The sequence below is a fragment of the Rattus rattus genome, chromosome 8 (assembly GCF_011064425.1).
Source record: "Rattus rattus isolate New Zealand chromosome 8, Rrattus_CSIRO_v1, whole genome shotgun sequence".
Classification (NCBI taxonomy): Eukaryota; Metazoa; Chordata; class Mammalia; order Rodentia; family Muridae; genus Rattus; species Rattus rattus.
Window position 1 is genome coordinate 73,950,967 of NC_046161.1, and position 17,739 is coordinate 73,968,705.

At 39.0% G+C, this 17,739-nt stretch overlaps 1 protein-coding gene across 1 annotated transcript in view; it reads right to left on the reverse strand.

The window, feature by feature from the left end:
- Positions 1-17,739, reverse strand: part of Col12a1 (collagen type XII alpha 1 chain) — a 117,028-nt gene that overhangs the window by 89,398 nt on the left and 9,891 nt on the right. The window contains 11 exon segments of the mRNA XM_032909894.1: positions 1,125-1,397; positions 1,890-2,162; positions 5,391-5,663; positions 7,567-8,169; positions 8,590-8,880; positions 10,670-10,843; positions 12,073-12,237; positions 12,406-12,669; positions 14,331-14,390; positions 15,018-15,161; positions 16,550-16,666. Of these exon segments, the coding sequence (XP_032765785.1) occupies positions 1,125-1,397; positions 1,890-2,162; positions 5,391-5,663; positions 7,567-8,169; positions 8,590-8,880; positions 10,670-10,843; positions 12,073-12,237; positions 12,406-12,669; positions 14,331-14,390; positions 15,018-15,161; positions 16,550-16,666 (2,637 nt within the window).

Below are 17,739 nucleotides of genomic sequence, written 5' to 3' on the forward strand. Positions count from 1 at the left end.
CTTCTCAAGCACCTTGGATGTTCTTCCAGACACCGAGACTACATGCTTCTATTGCTTGGAGTTTGTTGCCCTGATAATTTCTGTTTGCCTCATATTTTCAAATAGTTGATGCAGCCAATCAGTAGCTTTGAACTACTAAAGCTTTACTGTGTAAGCATGAGCTCTAAAGTTATTAAGTTATTTTATAGATAGTATTTTACACTTCCCTAAGGGTCTCCCCAGCTTTCCCCCATTTGAGCTCCATAGTAACCCTAGGAGGAAGGTAAGAGGAAGAACATCCCTCTGTACAGAAACAGACTGAGACTGGGGGGTTGGGGTCATTTCAAGATCACATAGATAAGGGGCATAGCCAATGTTGTTCTGGTCACCAGTATTTTATATACTGGGATTTGATATTTTATTTAAAACCTCTGCTAAAAATGGATTCTGTTGACTATTGAGATTACACTCTTGACTACTAGCATTTAATCTTTTATTTATTAAACTTCTTATTTATATTTTTAATTCTTGACCAAAAATTTAATTTACAATCCAAACTATCTTTTCACAGGCGTTGCCACTGATGGTTACAGCACCCACAGTCCTCCTCCAAGCTCCTTGATGCAACTAACGTTGGGTCCTTTGCCCAACTCCACTGGTTTCTGCACTCGTGATATACTTCAGATTAACTTTCTCTCACCATTTCTCATAAGCAATGTAAAATATAATGATTAAAAATAAAGTAAACCCAAGAGCCTATGGTGTAGTCTCACATTCCCATAGCAATTGTGAATGTTTTATGAAAAAAGATGACTAAAGTCAGAGAGTGGAGCCCATGTGGACCTGGAGAAGAGACGTGAATGACCTGAAGACCTCTGAAGTCTGCTCAAGTTTACGTTTCCCAAGATCCATTCACTTGAATGCTGCCCACTTTATTCATTGCAGCATCCCATGGCCTTACACCAGTTGCTTGCACTGTATTGCCCTACTGCTGTGTTACAGCATTCATTTTTAATATGCATTCCTTTTAAGAAAAAAAAAAAGACCACATAGTCCAGATCTCATTCTCTAAAAATGCACGCAGCTTCTTCATGTAAAAATCACACACAGACTTAATACTCACTAGAACACAAGACATTAATTACCTTCAAGTGTTGTCCCTTTTCCAGAAAGGGCCTCACCGGCCCCAGACGCATACAGTGCTGTCACAGATAAATCGTACTGTGTCCCTTCCTTCAAGTTCCTCAACACCGTGGTGGTTGTATCCCCTTTCACAGTGACCTCCTGAGTTTCACCTCCTGCTGCTGGCGTGTATGTGACAAGATACTGCTTCACTTTTCCTGGGGCCCCACTCCAAGTCAACTTCAGCGTTGATGTCGTGGCATCAGAAACTCTTAAGTCTCTTGGATTCCCTCTAACTTTATTTAAAAGAAAAGAAAATATTGTGTCAAAGGGCATTCATTATTTAGTAAAAATGACTTGAAAATACCCATTTTTTTCATGTGTGTCGTATCAAATTGACATCCCATGTACTGACTCTGTGACAAGGTAAATCATTGCCGAGCTAAAAATGCAAGCACTGCTGAGTAGGCGCCTACATGATAGTGATGAGCAAACATCTAATCACTTTTCTGTGTTTACACCAATTAAAATCTTCCATAGAAGCCAGACATAGCACCACGCTCCTGCCATCCCCTGCTCTAAGAAGGGTAAGATAGAAAAATCCTAAGATTTTTGAGGATGAGGAGACCCTGGGATATATATGAGTATTCTGTCTCAAAGGGGGTGAAAATCTTTTGCGCGAAATCTGGCCTCAGAATCTTCCACATAAAATAGTTTCCCCAAAGCTTCCCTACAACTGGAACAAGGTAACGCGCTTTGCTTCCATGCGATTGGCATATTTTCTCTACCTTCTTCAGTGGCTGCACTTCCTGTCAGTGGAGAGCCAGGTCCGGATGAATATTCAGCAATTACAGATATTTCATACTTTGTGTCTGGCGTCAGGTTCTCCAGTGTTTTCCTCCTCTGGTTGGCTGGAGTACTGACTTCTTTACTTTCTCCACCAGAAACTGGTCTGTACATAATTCGGTACCTTAAGACTCTCCCTGGAGCTTGAGACCAGGTAATTTTAAAACTGTCCGTTGTCTCATCAGTCACCTTCAGGTTTCGTGGTGCTCCTTTTACTGAAATTTAAAAATACATCATTTTTTAGAAGGCGATCTGATTTTGTGTGAGTCCAAGAAGTAGTTTTTGAACATTAATTATAAGATTTTGTTTTTCTAACTGAATTCCATGAGCAGTTTTGTTTACAAGCATGCTACTTACAACATTCATTAGCCAGACCTTAAAACATCCTGAAAACATCCTGCAAGTAATTTCCTATTTGTATAGTCATTTGGCATAGAAGAAAACCTAGACTACAGATACAAAGGAGAAGTATATGACAAGCACTTAATGAATGTCACTAACTATAAATCTTGAGGTTGAATTGCAATGTAGATAACACAGACAGGGTCTTCAATGAAATTTTCAAGTAAAAGTCCAAATGAGAGCAGCATTGGACTTTATGTTTGGAAAACATGCTCGAGAAGAAAGATTGCCCATATGGAAATAAAGGTGAACTCATTCTCAATTCACTAGAGTGACGCTGGAGTGGAATGTGGTTGTATGCAGGTGGCAAGCAGAATTAGAAGTTTACTTAAAATTTCAACGTTTCATGGAAAGAGAGAGGTGGCCGCGTGGTTGAAAGTAGGGGTGCTCTTCCAGAAGACCTAGGTTGGTTCCCACCACCCACACTGCAGCTCACAACCAGCTGTCGCTGTCACTTTTAAGGTTATTAGACATCTCTTCCAGCCTCTGGGGGCACTGTAAACACATAAAACTAAAACAAATAAACCAAAATTTAAAAAAAAAAAAGTCAATACACCAATAGATCACTCCAGATAACAAAGAAAGGAAAGTAAAATAAATCCAGCAATAAACAAATATTTGGGGAGTGGCGATGTATACCTTAATCACAGCACTGAGGAGGCAGAGGCAGGGAGATCTCTGTTGGCTCAAGGCCGGCCTGGTCTACATAGTCAGTTCCAGGCCAGCCAGGGCTAAATAGTGAGACCCTGACCCTCACCAGAAAAGGAAGGAAGGATGGAAAGATGGAAGAAAAGAATAAGGGAAGGAAGGGAGGAGGGAAAGAAAGAAAAAGAAAGGAAAGAAGAAAGGAGAGAGAGAGAGAGAGAGAGAAGCAAAAGAAAGAGAAGAAAGTTGTATTTGGCAGCCTGTATCCATGATTCATTAAGTATGTCAAGAGAAAAGACCAAATTAGCCAAAACAAATGAAGCAGAATGACTAATGGCTGTGAATCCTGGCTCTGAGCTTAATGGATGTATAACTGGAGTCACAGGTTGTTCAGCAGTTAAACATGACTACTTATTAGATTATTGAAGTACTTAAATAAGATAATCCACGAGAAACATTTAGTATGACATATGATACCTAGTAAGCGCTCAAAAAGCACCAGTTAATTAAGATGTTAAAAGTTAAAACTTGACTATTTACAAAAAAAAATTTTAAATGCCACAATTTCATGAAAAACAGTAGGGCTGTCAGTCAGTCTGTGGTGGCCCAATGTCTAAACAGTAGAGTATTTGTGAACACACTGGCCTCAACTCAAACTCCCTCTTCCCCCCTCCTCCTCCTCCTCCTCCTCCTCCTCCTCCTCCTCCTCCTCCTCTCTTCCCTCCTCCTCTTCCTCCTCCTCCTCCTCTTCCTCCCTTCCTCCTGCTCCTCCTCCACCATTGTTGTGGTGGTGGTAGTTGGTGATCGGGCGATGAGAATGTAGTGTTTATTTCTACAGTTTATTTTTATGAAAAAAAAACTGTAATAAGTAATATTAAAGGGAAAACCAGTTCCCCATAGCCAGACACAAACAATGTCAATACATTTGTAAGCAAAGTAGTTTTTCAGCCAATTAAAAGAATGAAAATAAAACTAAGTACAGAAAATACAACTATAAGAGTTTGGATTGGAAAATGTTCAATCTCAAGGTTAGTGCCCTAAGGTGACTAAGAGTATCATTGTCTCCTGTGCCTTTTACTTCTTGCTACAGAAAACTTTCTCTCTTCTGTTTCAAGAGAGCTCTGAAATAGAGCTGTCCGGAACCCAGACCCTCAAACCTTAGTGTTCTGGGAAAATGAAGCAGACAAAACAAACATTGTGTCTATTTGTACAAAAGGATATTGGAAGTGAATGAAGGATATTACAAGTGAATGGGGGAGTGACAGACTTGTGTTTCTTCTTGTGCTGCAGTCAACAAAAAGGCAGAAATATCTTAAATATGAAGATCTAAGTTATAGAACCATAAGAATAAATGAATTAGGCACTTTAGTTGGCCTGTAGCCAGAACTATACCTATATCATGTACAAAAAGAAAATATCAATCTTCTTTGAAAAATGTTTTAGAGATGAAGATTCCCTAATTTTATTAATAAGGTATGCAATGTGTGCTGACTCTATCTTTAACTGCTTCTTTATGCATCTTAAATTCTCATGATGCCCCTCTGGGTTTTTTTCCCCTGCACCCAAGCAAAATAAGGAAGAGAATTTACATCTCTTGTAATTTATCACCGTTTCCATGTTAAGAGTACCTGACTTTTTTTTTCTTAGCCATATTAAATGCCAAACGAAATTAATTATGCCAAAAGGTATTCAGCTCTAGTCAGTAAAGAGGACGCATCTCAAACACTAGTAGGATTATTTCACTCATCTCCCAGCAGTGTTGTTCACAACAGCTAAAAGCGGCAACAACCAGAACAGATGAGTAAACAGAGCATGATGTGTCCGTACAGTAAGATCCTAGCCATCCTTTGAAAAATGAAATTCTGCCCAGCCACACTCAGGGGTCAAAGGCAGACAGGTCTCTGTATGTTCAAAACTAGCCTAGTTTACATAGCAAATTAAGGCCAGACAGACCTACATAGTGAGATTCTGAGTCAATAAATAAATAAACAAACAAACAAACATGTAACATGGATGAGGAATTAGACAAAGTGAAAGAAGTCACACAGAGGAAAGCCATGTCATGATTCCATTGTGTGCAGTTTTAAAAATAATTGAATTCGAAGAGACAGGAGGTAAGATGACAGTCCAGGAGCAGGGCACCTGGAAAGTGGTGAACCGCTCTGGCTACAGGGCTCTGGCTACGCACATTCTACACATGGATGATGGTGATGGCACATGTATGAGGTCAATAAACTCCATGCAATTGAACTGCGCACCTAAGGATGGCGGAAATAGCTGAAAAGGTTTTTGTTTTTCATTTTCATGTTCTAAAAGCGGGTGGTTTGCTCACGTTCTAACATTGCTCTCTAATTAACTGCAGAGTTTTGAAACAACATGGGAGACCCCTCCCGTACCTTCAGCCGTGGTCTCCTCCCCAACTACGGGGACGCTGAAGCCATCCTCATACTCTGCCGTCACATTCACCAAGTACAGGGTCTCTGGTTTCAGGTTGCTGAGAACAACACTGGTGCTGGAGGCTGGCTCCACCACTGTGACCTCATCGTCACCAGTAGTGTCCTTGTACGTGATGTGATACGAGAAGACGTTGTCTCCAGCAGGAGACCATTCAGCTTTGAAACTATTAGCAGTTACCTGAGTAAATCTCAGATCCTTTGGCGGCACATAAGCTGTTTAAAAGAAAAAAGGAAAGAATTTAAAATTTTTAAATCTATGAGGGACCTATAAAAAATAGATCTCTCAATGCTGTGCTTCTGAAATGGTTGCTATTCATTCAGGAGCAAAGTCATTGAGACCCATGCACACGACCACTGAGAGAAGGCCTCACTCTTAAAACGAAGTCCTGATCATTTTCCTTGACTGTTCATAACAGAGATTAAATTGTATAAAGAATGTAATAAATTAAAATGAACTTATTGAACGCTGAGCTTCTCAAGATGAAGCATTAATAAAATAAGCATTTCCCCACAAGTGTATATTTAGATAGTAGAAGATTTGAAATGAACCATAACAATTTTCCCATTCATCCTAGTACTTGAATAGTATTACCCCTTAGTGACAGGTAGACAAATATTTCAGGGTAAAACTAAGGAATTTTCTGGCGAATGAATAATTATAGTAACTGGGAAGGGACCTCCGCTGGGAAAGCATTTGTCATGCATGTATGAGGAACTGACTTGACCTCCCTGAATCCATAAAAAGCTGCATGCAGTGGAGAGTGGAGTTCTCCTGTAATCCCAGTGCTTCTTCAGCAAGAAAGGGGGGGCTGGGAGGCAAGAGCTTAGCCTGAGATCACAGGAGAAAGCAACAAAAGACTGCCTCAAACAAGGTAGATGTCAAAGACACCAGAGCACTCTCTCTCTCTCTCTCTCTCTCTCTCTCTCTCTCTCTCTCTCTCACACACACACACACACACACACACACACACACAAACACCACTGCATGCGCAGCCCATCATGACACACACATATACAAAAGTATAAATTATTAACAAAAAGAGCTAAATGTGTAGCAGAAGCATCCCATGTGCAGCCACAAACCCAGTCACTATTGTTGATGACAAGAAGTGCATGCTGACAGGAGCCTGATATGGATGTCTCCCGAGAGGCTCTGCCAGAGCCTTACTGATACAGATGAGGATGCTTGAAACCAACCAACAGACTGAGCATGGGGACCCCAATGGAGGAGTTAGAGAAAGGACTGAAGGAGCTGAAGAAGGGGTTTGCAGCCCCATAGGAAGAACAACAATATCAACCAGCCACACACCCCCAAAGCTCCCGGAGACTAAACTACCAACCAAAGAGGGACCCATGGCTATAGCCACATAAGTAGCAGAGGATGGAATTGTCTGACATCAATAGGAAGGGAAGCCCTTGGTCCTGTGAAGACTCATTTCCTCTGTGTAGGGAAATGCCAGGGTATTGAGGTGGGAGTGGATGGTTGGGAAGGGAACATCCTCATAGAAGTAGGGGGTGGAGGCAATGGGAAAGAGGGGAACCAGGAAAGGGGATACCATTTGAAATGTGAATATATAAAATATCAAATAAATAAATAAATAAATAAATAAATAAATAAATAAGAGCAAATATACCAGAAAACTTAAGAAGGGATTATAAAATGGGTGATATTTTTAAGTAAGCATTGGAAAGAACAATTTAGACGAATCAAGAAGATAGAGAATTCTGGATGTAAAGTATCATGCCCAAAAATAACCAAGAAAAAGAACACACAAAAGAATTCAAAGTTCCAAGCCTGTTTTAGTTCCTTTGGGTTCAAAGGACCCAGATCTGTATTTACACAATAGAAACTTGGTAAGTGCTTGTTTAATTGGCTATGACAAATAGGTGTGATGAAGCTGGGTCCTAGACTTGCTTGAGGACCTAAGGGAAGAAATCTAATTTGGGGCAAGCAATTTTTTTTTCACCAATAATGGAGTAGTATGCGTACCCAGGGGAAAGTTATGTGTCAGACTACACTAAATCCCATGGTTTCCCACAGCAGTTGGAAGTTTCCTTGTAGCCAGTGAATCAAAGAACCCTACCCATGGCTTTAGAACTCGGAGGCTCTACCAACCTTTCTTCTTTATAGCTGCCAACTCTTGCTCAATTCTAAGACAGATAGACTGTGTGAGTTCAAACGATATCCTCTGAAAGGCATCAAAATCCTCCACTGTGAACACATGAGTCTCAGCGGGAGGAGAGGCAATGGCTTCCAGTTCTGAGCGCACAGCATCCTTCACACCAACTGCGAAGATCTCCACGTCTGAGTTCCTGAGTTTTATAGCAGGGTCCCTGAAAGCATCTGACGACTTCCCATCTGTGATGAGAATCATCACCTTCGGTACGTTGCTTCTGGAGCCTTTGTTAGGCACAAATATTTTCTCTCTGACGTAAGTCATTGCTTTGCCTGTGTTTGTGGATCCTCCCCTGTACGGGAAGTTATTTATTGCTTTGATTATGTCTTCAACTCTGTTAAACTCCTTCAATGTGAACTCGGTGTGAGGGTCTCTGCTGTACTGGACAAGGCTTATCTGCACCCTGTTTGGAGAAATCTCAAAACTTTTTGCAAGAACTTCCAAAAAGGCTCTAACTTTAACAAAGTTTGCAATGCCGATGCTGTAGGAACCATCAACCAAAAACACGATGTCGGCTTTTATATCCACGCCACGTGAACATTCTGTGAAGAGAAAGAAAATCCATTAAACATAAAAAAATAAAATTAAAGATATAATAAAATTACGATATAGATATCTTGCTTTCCCTATAAGTCTACTTCCTTTCAAAAGCTGCTACAAGGCTGGAGAGGCAGCTCAGTGGGTAAAGTGCTTCCTGAGCAAGCACGGCGACCTCGGTTTGGATAGTCAGCACCCACGTGAGAGCCAAGGGCATCTGTTACACTGTGCTGAGGGCATGGAGACAGGCAGATCCTGGGGCTTGCTAGCCAGCCAGTCTAGGCCAGTTCCAGTAAAACGCCATTGTGGGGGGTGGAGGGAGAAATGGAGAAAAAAACTACTGCAAATTCTATGTTTAAAACGAAGTCTGAACTAGTAGACCCTGATGTGGTACTCCAGCCATAGCAACAAAATGGCTACCTTACCTACTTGAACTTTCATTGGCTGTGTCTTCTCCATGACTGAAACAGGCTCACTGGATGTTAGCCCCTTCATGGCAAAAACGCTGATCTGGTATTCTGTGTCAGCTGAAAGGTCACGAACATTGAGCGTGGTGGTCTGGGGCCCCACACTCAAAGCGTGGTGTCGGCTCCCGGCAGCCATTGGTGTGAGGAGGATCTTATAGCCAGTCACAGCGCTGGGAGACGGATCCCATCTCAGCCTAATGAATTTTGATGAGAGATCTGTGACTACCAGATTTGAAGGAGGCTCGATGACTAAAAAGAAAAAGAAGAAAAAGAAGCACGTGGTGATTAATAATAGGGTACAACTCTATTAGGTTTTACATTTGGACCTTCAATTCTTCTTGTTCACATTGATGATGTCTGTATCAAAAAGTGTCAGCTGATACCCTTTCTCCCTACTTCAATCTGTTGGAAGTACTTACTGGCAGGATTTTAGTTAGTATGCTCAAAAGTTTGGTGAGGAGGAGACATTTTTGTGAATAAATGGATGAAAGTATGTTTAATGTTTAATCCTTCTCTGAATCCAAACCTTTCATTTTGAATTTGGCATTTCACTCCTTGTTTTTCTTTTCAGGTCCCAGTATAGATGTTTGCTAACAATTCAGGACACTGATAATTTTCTCAATACAGGCCCTGAAGGAAGATGGTCACAGCTGTGATATGGTCCTCGCTACCCATGCGGGAAAGTTCAAATAGGGGCACAACAAAAGCCTTGCCCAAACTTGGCACTCACACGATTGCATTTCACTTCTAACCTGTTTAAAGTAAAGAGAGATAATCCAAGAAAAGTGAAAATGGGCGTATATATTTTATGATAATGTAGACTTATGGCGAGCCAAAGTTAGCCATTAGACAGTAGAGAAATAGAAAGGATTCAGAGCATATGAAGCATTGTGAAGTCCCGGGAGAAGTAAAGACAAGGAATTTGTGAAAATATGATTAAAAATGGAGCCATGTGCAAGCTGTGCTCAACCATTTGTCAATTCCCAAAGAGGGGTAAAGATAACCATGGGGAAATCAGGGCTCTTGGGGTTCAAGTGGATACTTGTAAAATATCTTTTGGAAATATCTCTTCTCTCCTCCATGCTTAGAAACAATAACTGGTAGACATGGGAAAGCTTTTCAGATGGGGGTATCAACCTGACAGATCATGGAAAGATGTGAACACATGAGTGTTCCTTGTCCTTTGGTGGTGGAGAGAAGCAATGTTGTCATTCATTCATGTTCTAGAATCCTAAAAAATAATTGTCTACAACCTGCCAGTGTTTAAGTCCAAGTATAAAATAATTAAATCCACTACCAGAAAAGCCTGATTATGCATAGACAGTATATACCAAAAGATTTTTTTATAAAAGTCTAATCAATGGAGGAGGGGACTCTTATGAGGCCCCTAGACAAAGAACTATAGGCAACTAAAGAATGCTGAGAATGGGAGAAATGGATTTTTCCAGAGTTTAACCAATACCAAGTGGATCCTTGAAATCATATACATAAAAGTAACAATAAGCAGACTCAGCAGGCTGTATTTATATATTTATGCATTTACACACAGGCACACAAATATATATGTAACAATAACAAACAAAAATAATCCATTAACTTAAAGGGAAGCAAAGAGGCACATGGAGTGGTTTGGAGTGAAGAAAAGGGGGAGACAACTATGTCATATTTTAGTTTTTTAATTAAAGTTAAAATATTAAATAAACTATGTCTAATCAAAACTTTCCCCTCCCAACCCAAAAATGTTCAAGACCTTCACGGAAAAATAAGTATTTTGTCAAATCTTCCAATGGAGGGAGAAAATAATACCAAGGTATTAACAAGTAGAGTTACTGGCCAATCACTCGAAGAAGTGGTTAAGGTATGTCTGTTCTAGAACACCTGCAAAGCAGGAGTCACTGTCAGAAAGGGCTAGCACATATACCCCTCCCCCTCAAGAAACAAGCACTCACCTTCTACTCATTTCTCCCCTCCCCCCAGGGCCTTGGGCTTGCTAGGCAAGTGCTCTACCACTGAGCTAAATCCCCAACCAAGCACTCACCTTCTTCTCCACTGACCAGCTCACCAAGTTGCTCATCAACTCCTGAACACACCTGGGAGATTATCTCATTCTGAATGTCCACGATTGCATCAAAATTGGCCACATTGAACACGTGGTTCAGGGAAGGTGTGGATGCAATTTGTTTGAGTTCTTTTGCATCTGCAGCTTTAATGCCTTAAAAACAAAAGGATGGGGATATGATAAAATGCGAGACGTGCCAACTGCAAGAATCATTTTGCAATATTTCTTAGTCTTGTAAAACTGAAGATATTCTAATCCTTTTTAATTCAAAATCTAGAGTTGCTTTGGCATAGGCCTTTAATCCTAGCACTTGGGACTCTGAGGCTGGAAGATTTATGTGAGTTTAAGGCCAGACAGACCTACATATTGAGACACTGTCTCAAATAGATGATAGATAGGTAGATGATAGATAGATAGATAGATAGATAGATAGATAGATAGATAGATAGATAAAATAGATAGGTAGAGAGAAAGAGAGATGATGGATGATGGATGGATAGAGACAGAAAATAAATAGGTAGGTAGATAGATACATAGATACATAGATACATAGATAGATGATGGATGTATGGATAGATAGATAGATAGATAGATAGATAGATAGATAGATAGATAGATACATAGATGATAGATAGATAGATAGATAGATAGATAGATAGATAGAGGCAGAAAATAGGTGAAAAGAGAAAAAGAGAGATGATGGATGGATAGAGACAGAAAATAGATAGATAGATAGATAGATAGATAGATAGATAGATAGATAGATAGATAGATAGATAGATGGATGGATGGATGGATGGATGGATGGATGGATGGATGGATGGATGGATGGATGGATAGATAGATAGATGGATATGATAATAGATGAAAAGCAAATGTTCAATGACAAAGGATTTTATAATTTCACAAAAAGTGACCAGCCAAAGAGAAAAACAAATGGTTAATGGAGAGAGGCCCCCAATCTAACTATGCCATCACTTGTCTCTGCCATCTGTAAAAATAATATTTTTTATTACAAAGTGTTGAATGAGCTGGAGACCTGTGAATATTTCAAGTATTGTGTAATGCAGAAAATGCATACAATCCACTTAATGATAACACAAGGAGGATCTTTACTAGACTCACTGGCAGAGTGTTCTTTGAAAAGTAGAGACCTGGCAAGGCTTGTGAACATCAGCTCACTTAATCCATATGCTCAGAGAGTTTTATGAGGAAAGAGATAAGCAGAATTTTTACTCAAAGACAACTTGGCATAATGCTTTCCTAGAAAAGGCACTAAGCACTTTTGACAGCATCCTTCCCTGAGGAATCAACCTTTATCTTCTTAAGCATCAAGTGTATTGAAGGAGATCTAGAAAGGAGGCCAGTCAGACTTCACCTACCCAGAGAGAAAACCTCAACTCCAATATTCCGAAGTTCCCGTGCTGGAATTTCTACTTCATCCTGAGACTTGCCGTCCGTGATAATGATCGCCACTTTAGGAAAGCCAGCTCTTGAGCCAGCAGACTCAGTGAAAGTGTTTTTGACTAAGTAGTCAATGGCATCCCCTGAAGGAAAAAAGAAAGATTTCCATTTACTCTCGGCACTCATTTTGCCAAAGTTGGAGACTAAGAGATTAATCCCAAGGGTGCTTACTTAATAACCAATTTCTTAAATTTCTCTTCAAAATAGACACTTTGTTTATTTTATACAATAATATAATCTCTAAAACATACCTGTCATTGTGTTGCCACCTTTGTATGGTATTTTTTTAATTGCAGCAAGCAGGTCTTCTCTTCGGTAATACTGATTTAAGTTAAATTCAGTCCTGGTGTCTGAGCTGTACTGAACAACTCCCACCCTTGTCTTCTCCTCCCCAATGTCAAAGGCAGACACGAGAGCAACAATGAAGTCTAAAATGTACTTGAAATTATTTCTTCCCACACTCCAGGAGCCGTCCACAAGAAACACTAAGTCGGTCCAGGCGCTGACAGAGCACTCTGAAATATATTGGACATATTTTCAAGTGATTAAATCAGTCCACCTTTAAAAAAAACACAGCCTAACATTGCAAATGAATTCTATCTTCATTAGAATATATTTGACCCACTATTTTCTGTCTATGCACGTAAAAGAATATACAGTCTCAAAAGCACACGGAAGTAATTTTAGTGCACTTGTCAAGCCCCACGTATGGGAATTAGATGCCTTTACATTGTACTGTACAGTATTCTGTGCAAAGAAATGACTAGACATGTGGAACGCTGCCCAGGATACCTCAGTCAGAGCTCATGCAGTGGCAGCCTGCTTTTCTAAACCATATCTTTTGTATGAAGATTATATAAAGCATCCAGGAGACACACAAAAGAAATGTCCACAGAGTCTCCCCCTGCCTCCTTGTTTATCAACAGATAAATACAATCTGCGCTCCTCAAGCAGATGTGTCTGAGTTGAAAAGAGCAAATGTTTTAATAGTCTGTCATATCTTCCAATATAAACATCTAAGTTTATAGTCGGGGTAGTCTATGCACACAGTCATGCAAACTAGCCAAAATATCTATGTCTCTGTTATCTATGTACTCAAATTTGACAACTGGAATCTCCATTACTAAATGAAAAGAGGAAATACGGCTAAGTCCAAAGCCCAAATGTCCATGTGGCATCCTTAAGGGATTAAAATGCCATGGACTTTTATGGCCACACATTATCTCTCTTTCTTCCGTGGTCAAGCAGGCAAGTTGGTGTTCATGAAAATCTGCATTTGCAAGGCAACATTTAGTGGACTTCTGAAGATGTTTTTGTCCTTGAAGTTGGTTGGTAGATAATAAAAAAGTATTTGGCAAAGAGGAGCAGAAAAAGGTCCTGGAAAATTGTGCAAGACAATTATATGCTGTTTAATAGGGCAATTTTAGTCTATTAAAAACCCATATCTGGTGGAATATTTTGACTTAGAATAAATATTGATAGTTTGGAGAAAATATTAATGTAACTGCATAAGAGAAACTTCATTTTAGATTATTGGACATCTGAGGGAATGACAAACAGTGGTCTAGAGGGAAATTCTCCAGAGAAAGAGGCCTTTGTACTTACAATGTTTTTATGGCCAGTCTGGGTCATAAATCCAACTTACAAAGTGGCAAAATCAGAAGTCCAAGAAACTCCTTGGGAGTTCACTCTAGCAAGCCACACAAAGCAGTATCAGACAAAGGAGGCGAAGAGCCTCACAGCTGAAACTAAATAAAAGTGCTTTTCATCTGGTTATGTGTTCACCAAGTCCTTAGAGATGGGCTGCAGCAAACTCTGGGAAGATCGGGAGAGCTGGCGTCATCAGCCAAGGTAATGGAAATGTCGCAGAGATGAGCTCAGTATGCAAGTAGAAAAAGTGTATTCCATAGCACTTGGGTTGCTTCACGCACTAAGACCCCCCTCAGCCTTTTCCCATATATCTGTAAGTACCATCTATTGCTATCAATGTGTAGTAGGGGGAAATATTGGCTGAAGGTTATAACTTAAGGCTTATAAGTATTTAGTTATACATTTCTCTCTGTCATTTATACTCCTTCCAGAGAAAGCCTATAGCCATTAATAGAGGGAAGACGATCAAGCTTTGTCTATAATTAGAACACCTACTACAGTGCACGAGTAACTTCTACAAACTCACTTTGTATCTCTGTTTTTCCAGGTTTCTTCTCTCCTGGTTTTGCTGGATCACCTGTTTCAACTGAGTCAAAAGTCCATGATTAACAAAAGGAATTATGGGAAAAAGATAATAGATATAGATATATATAGATATATAGATAGATAGATAGATATATTAAAAACATAACACATACATTGTTTTTTGATATTATGTTTCAAATGCTTGGTCGTGACCAGCTGATCAAAGTGTCAAACAATGATTTCTTTACAAACAAGTTATTTTAATGAAATGTTAGAGATACTTCAAAAGGATTTTTACATTATTGTATTACTACTTGAGACCAAGGTTAAAGGCACAAATGAATTGTCCATAGCCGCTAATAACTAGAATCATAGAAAGTGGTGCTTATATGTTACCTATATAATAGGAGATTAAACCTGAAACCGAAAAAACGTCTGCAAAATACATGTATCTATGTAACAGTGATAATCAAAGAAAAACAAGCTGTCAACTTGAAAGTGAGGAGGACATGGAAGGACATGGAGGGAGGGAATTTCTGGGGGGTGGGGTGGGGAGGGGTTCTGGAGAGATAAAGGGAAGGAAGTGGTATAATTGTATTTTAATTTAAAATATACAAAAAAATATTTCAAACTTAAAAAAGAATAACTGAAAAATAATTAAAGTACTTAAAACTGTATGTGTTCTTACTTGTTAGTTGGCCTATAACCGGCACACTTTCTTCTACTTCATCGTAGGAAGTGATGGTCACCACGTACTGTGTTTCAGGAATCAGGTTTGATAATAGGGTTTCAGTGGTACCAGCTGCAAGGGTAAATTCTTTAGTAGGCCCATCTGAAAACACAAAAAAGAAAAACGTGAATACAACATAAACTTTCCTGAAAATAAGATATTACAAAGAAGCCTAAATGTACTCCAGAACTGAAACTCTTGCCATAAGCATTTTCCAGTCCTCCAAGAGTTGTTTTTAACAGTCTTCCAAAAATAAGGCCTTGCATTTTTAGAAAACTAAATTGCAATGGTGTTGCCTTTATCTGACAATCATACTCAACACTTAAAAGACTTGGAATTCTTCTAAATTAAAGATACGTCAGAATATCAAACCAAAAACATATCATCATTTTTATGACATCAGGAAATAATAAAAATTTTATAAATAAGATATGCATCAGAAAGCAATTTAATTTTAGATTATAAATTAGAAGAGAACAGAAAGATAGAAGAAACCACATTCAAATGTGGGCCATATGCTAATTAATACCAATAGTCCTCTGAATTGACTAAATTGGGTATCATATGTTTCAAGATATCATATACTAAGTGTTTACTTACATAATGACAGCATACTTTCTAGATTCTTTTAACTCTCAATTCAATTAGAAAGCACAATAGCTCCTAAAGACTGTATTACTGTTTATATTATATTCATTATATTATATAGAGAGCTATATGTAATATATGATATATATCAATTATATTAAATATTTCACAAGGCATAGTTAAGAAAGGTAGCATATATAGCAAAATGCTGAGAAATGCTCCTGGTTTCTGTGTGGGCCACATACAATAACCGGAGCACTGTGGGACATGAGGATATTGAGCCCTTGTGGTGCTCATTTTGAACATTGAAAGTCAATGTTCCCAGAAGGACCCTCTTTGGGTTGTTTTAGAATATTCTTTAGAATAAATGAAGTCATTAACCAGATGCACTTAGACAGAAACAGGAAATGGTGGCATTTTTACTCTTTCTTCAGTTCTTTGGCCATACTGTCTTTTTATTTTTTTAAATCTCCCTGGAGAGAAAGCATTTTAAACTTCCGGTATTCTAAAAAGCCAAGAGATAAGTAAGCTCTAGTGATTAGCACTATTGGCAATATCCATGTGCACTGACAGCCAGTGAAGACTTCTTATCATTTAGCCAATGCAAACGATTACTTTCCCAACTGTTTTTAGACATTGGTTCTCCACACTTGGGCAGCATGGTTAATTAGCACTGTAAATAATACAATAGAACATCCAAAACAGGTTTTGCTTTGCTTCACCTTGTTTACTAGAAATATCGCTATCATAATCTGTAGCTCTGAGTCCACCAAATACCTGGCAACATCAACCAAATCCTTCTAGCTTGCCCATTCTTGCCCTCCCTGCAGTTAAGTGTGAGGCTTGGCAGACTGTATGATCTTGATGTTTCTGTCCAAAAACCTCAGCACCTTGAAACTCACCTGTTGTAGAGTCCACTGTTATTCTGTAACCCACAATTGGATCAGCTGGTCTCTCCCATGACATATGGACAGTATTTTCATCTATAATTTTAAAATTCAAGTCGGAAGGTGGGTCAACTGCAAAAAGAGAGCTGAGATCAGTTACGTTTGCCAACGTCAGAAAATGGTTAATGTGATTAATGAAGAATTGTGTCGAGCAAAGCTTACTAAAGTTGTCTTTGCATAAATTTGTTTCCAACAAATATAAAAGATATCTTGTTGGATCAGGAAAAAAAATTAAAAGCTGACGAGATATGACAAAACATCAGGAAGTGTACAAATTACAGAAGACAGCACGAAACACTTGATACTTGCATTGCTAGGCCATCCAAGAATGGCCAGCAGTATCAAGCAGAGTAGAAACATGTTTGGATACAAGAACAATGAAATCACATATAATAACCACATATGCAAACAATTCACATAACAATTAAGGAAATTCAATGCATGCTGAGTGCACTTTGAACAAGCATGCCAAATCACGACCTGCTTACAACCATAGACGTTAATTTAGAACAGTGACACCACACTCTTTTATAATGTAGAAAGAAAATTGCTGGAGATTGAGGTTCAATCTTTGCATTGCTGCTTTGTTTTTGTTGTTTGATACATCTCAGCCTGTGGCAGAAGCTTTCAAAACCTCTTCGAATGGAAAAGAGAAATCAATTATAAAAGTAAATATGTCTCACTAGGAAACATTCATTTAAATGTATATCCGTATTAAAGTAATAAAGTATTAAAATGAGATGTGAATAATTTAGGAGTATATAAACAATGCTGGAGATGTTGATAAAACTTATATTCTGCCTGTTTACACCAATTTGCTCTGTTCCCAAGGTGTAAACCAACATGGTCATTGCCTTCGTAGTAGGCATTGTCCATTCTAGAAGTAGCATTTTTAAAGTTAAAATGCCAGTGTGTCCCTTTAAAAAACAATGGTTAATTATGAAAAGACAACATCCATGTGTAGTTATGGGCAATTATCTACAGAACTTGAAGAGAAATGGAAAAGAAGGGTCAGCAATGGAAGACATGACTTGCATAAAATCTTGGAGGACTCAATGACAGATATCACTGTGAGGTACAGAGAGGAACAGTTTACATACAGAACTGTACAGCATCATGCAATGTGTCAATGAAATGCTGACTCG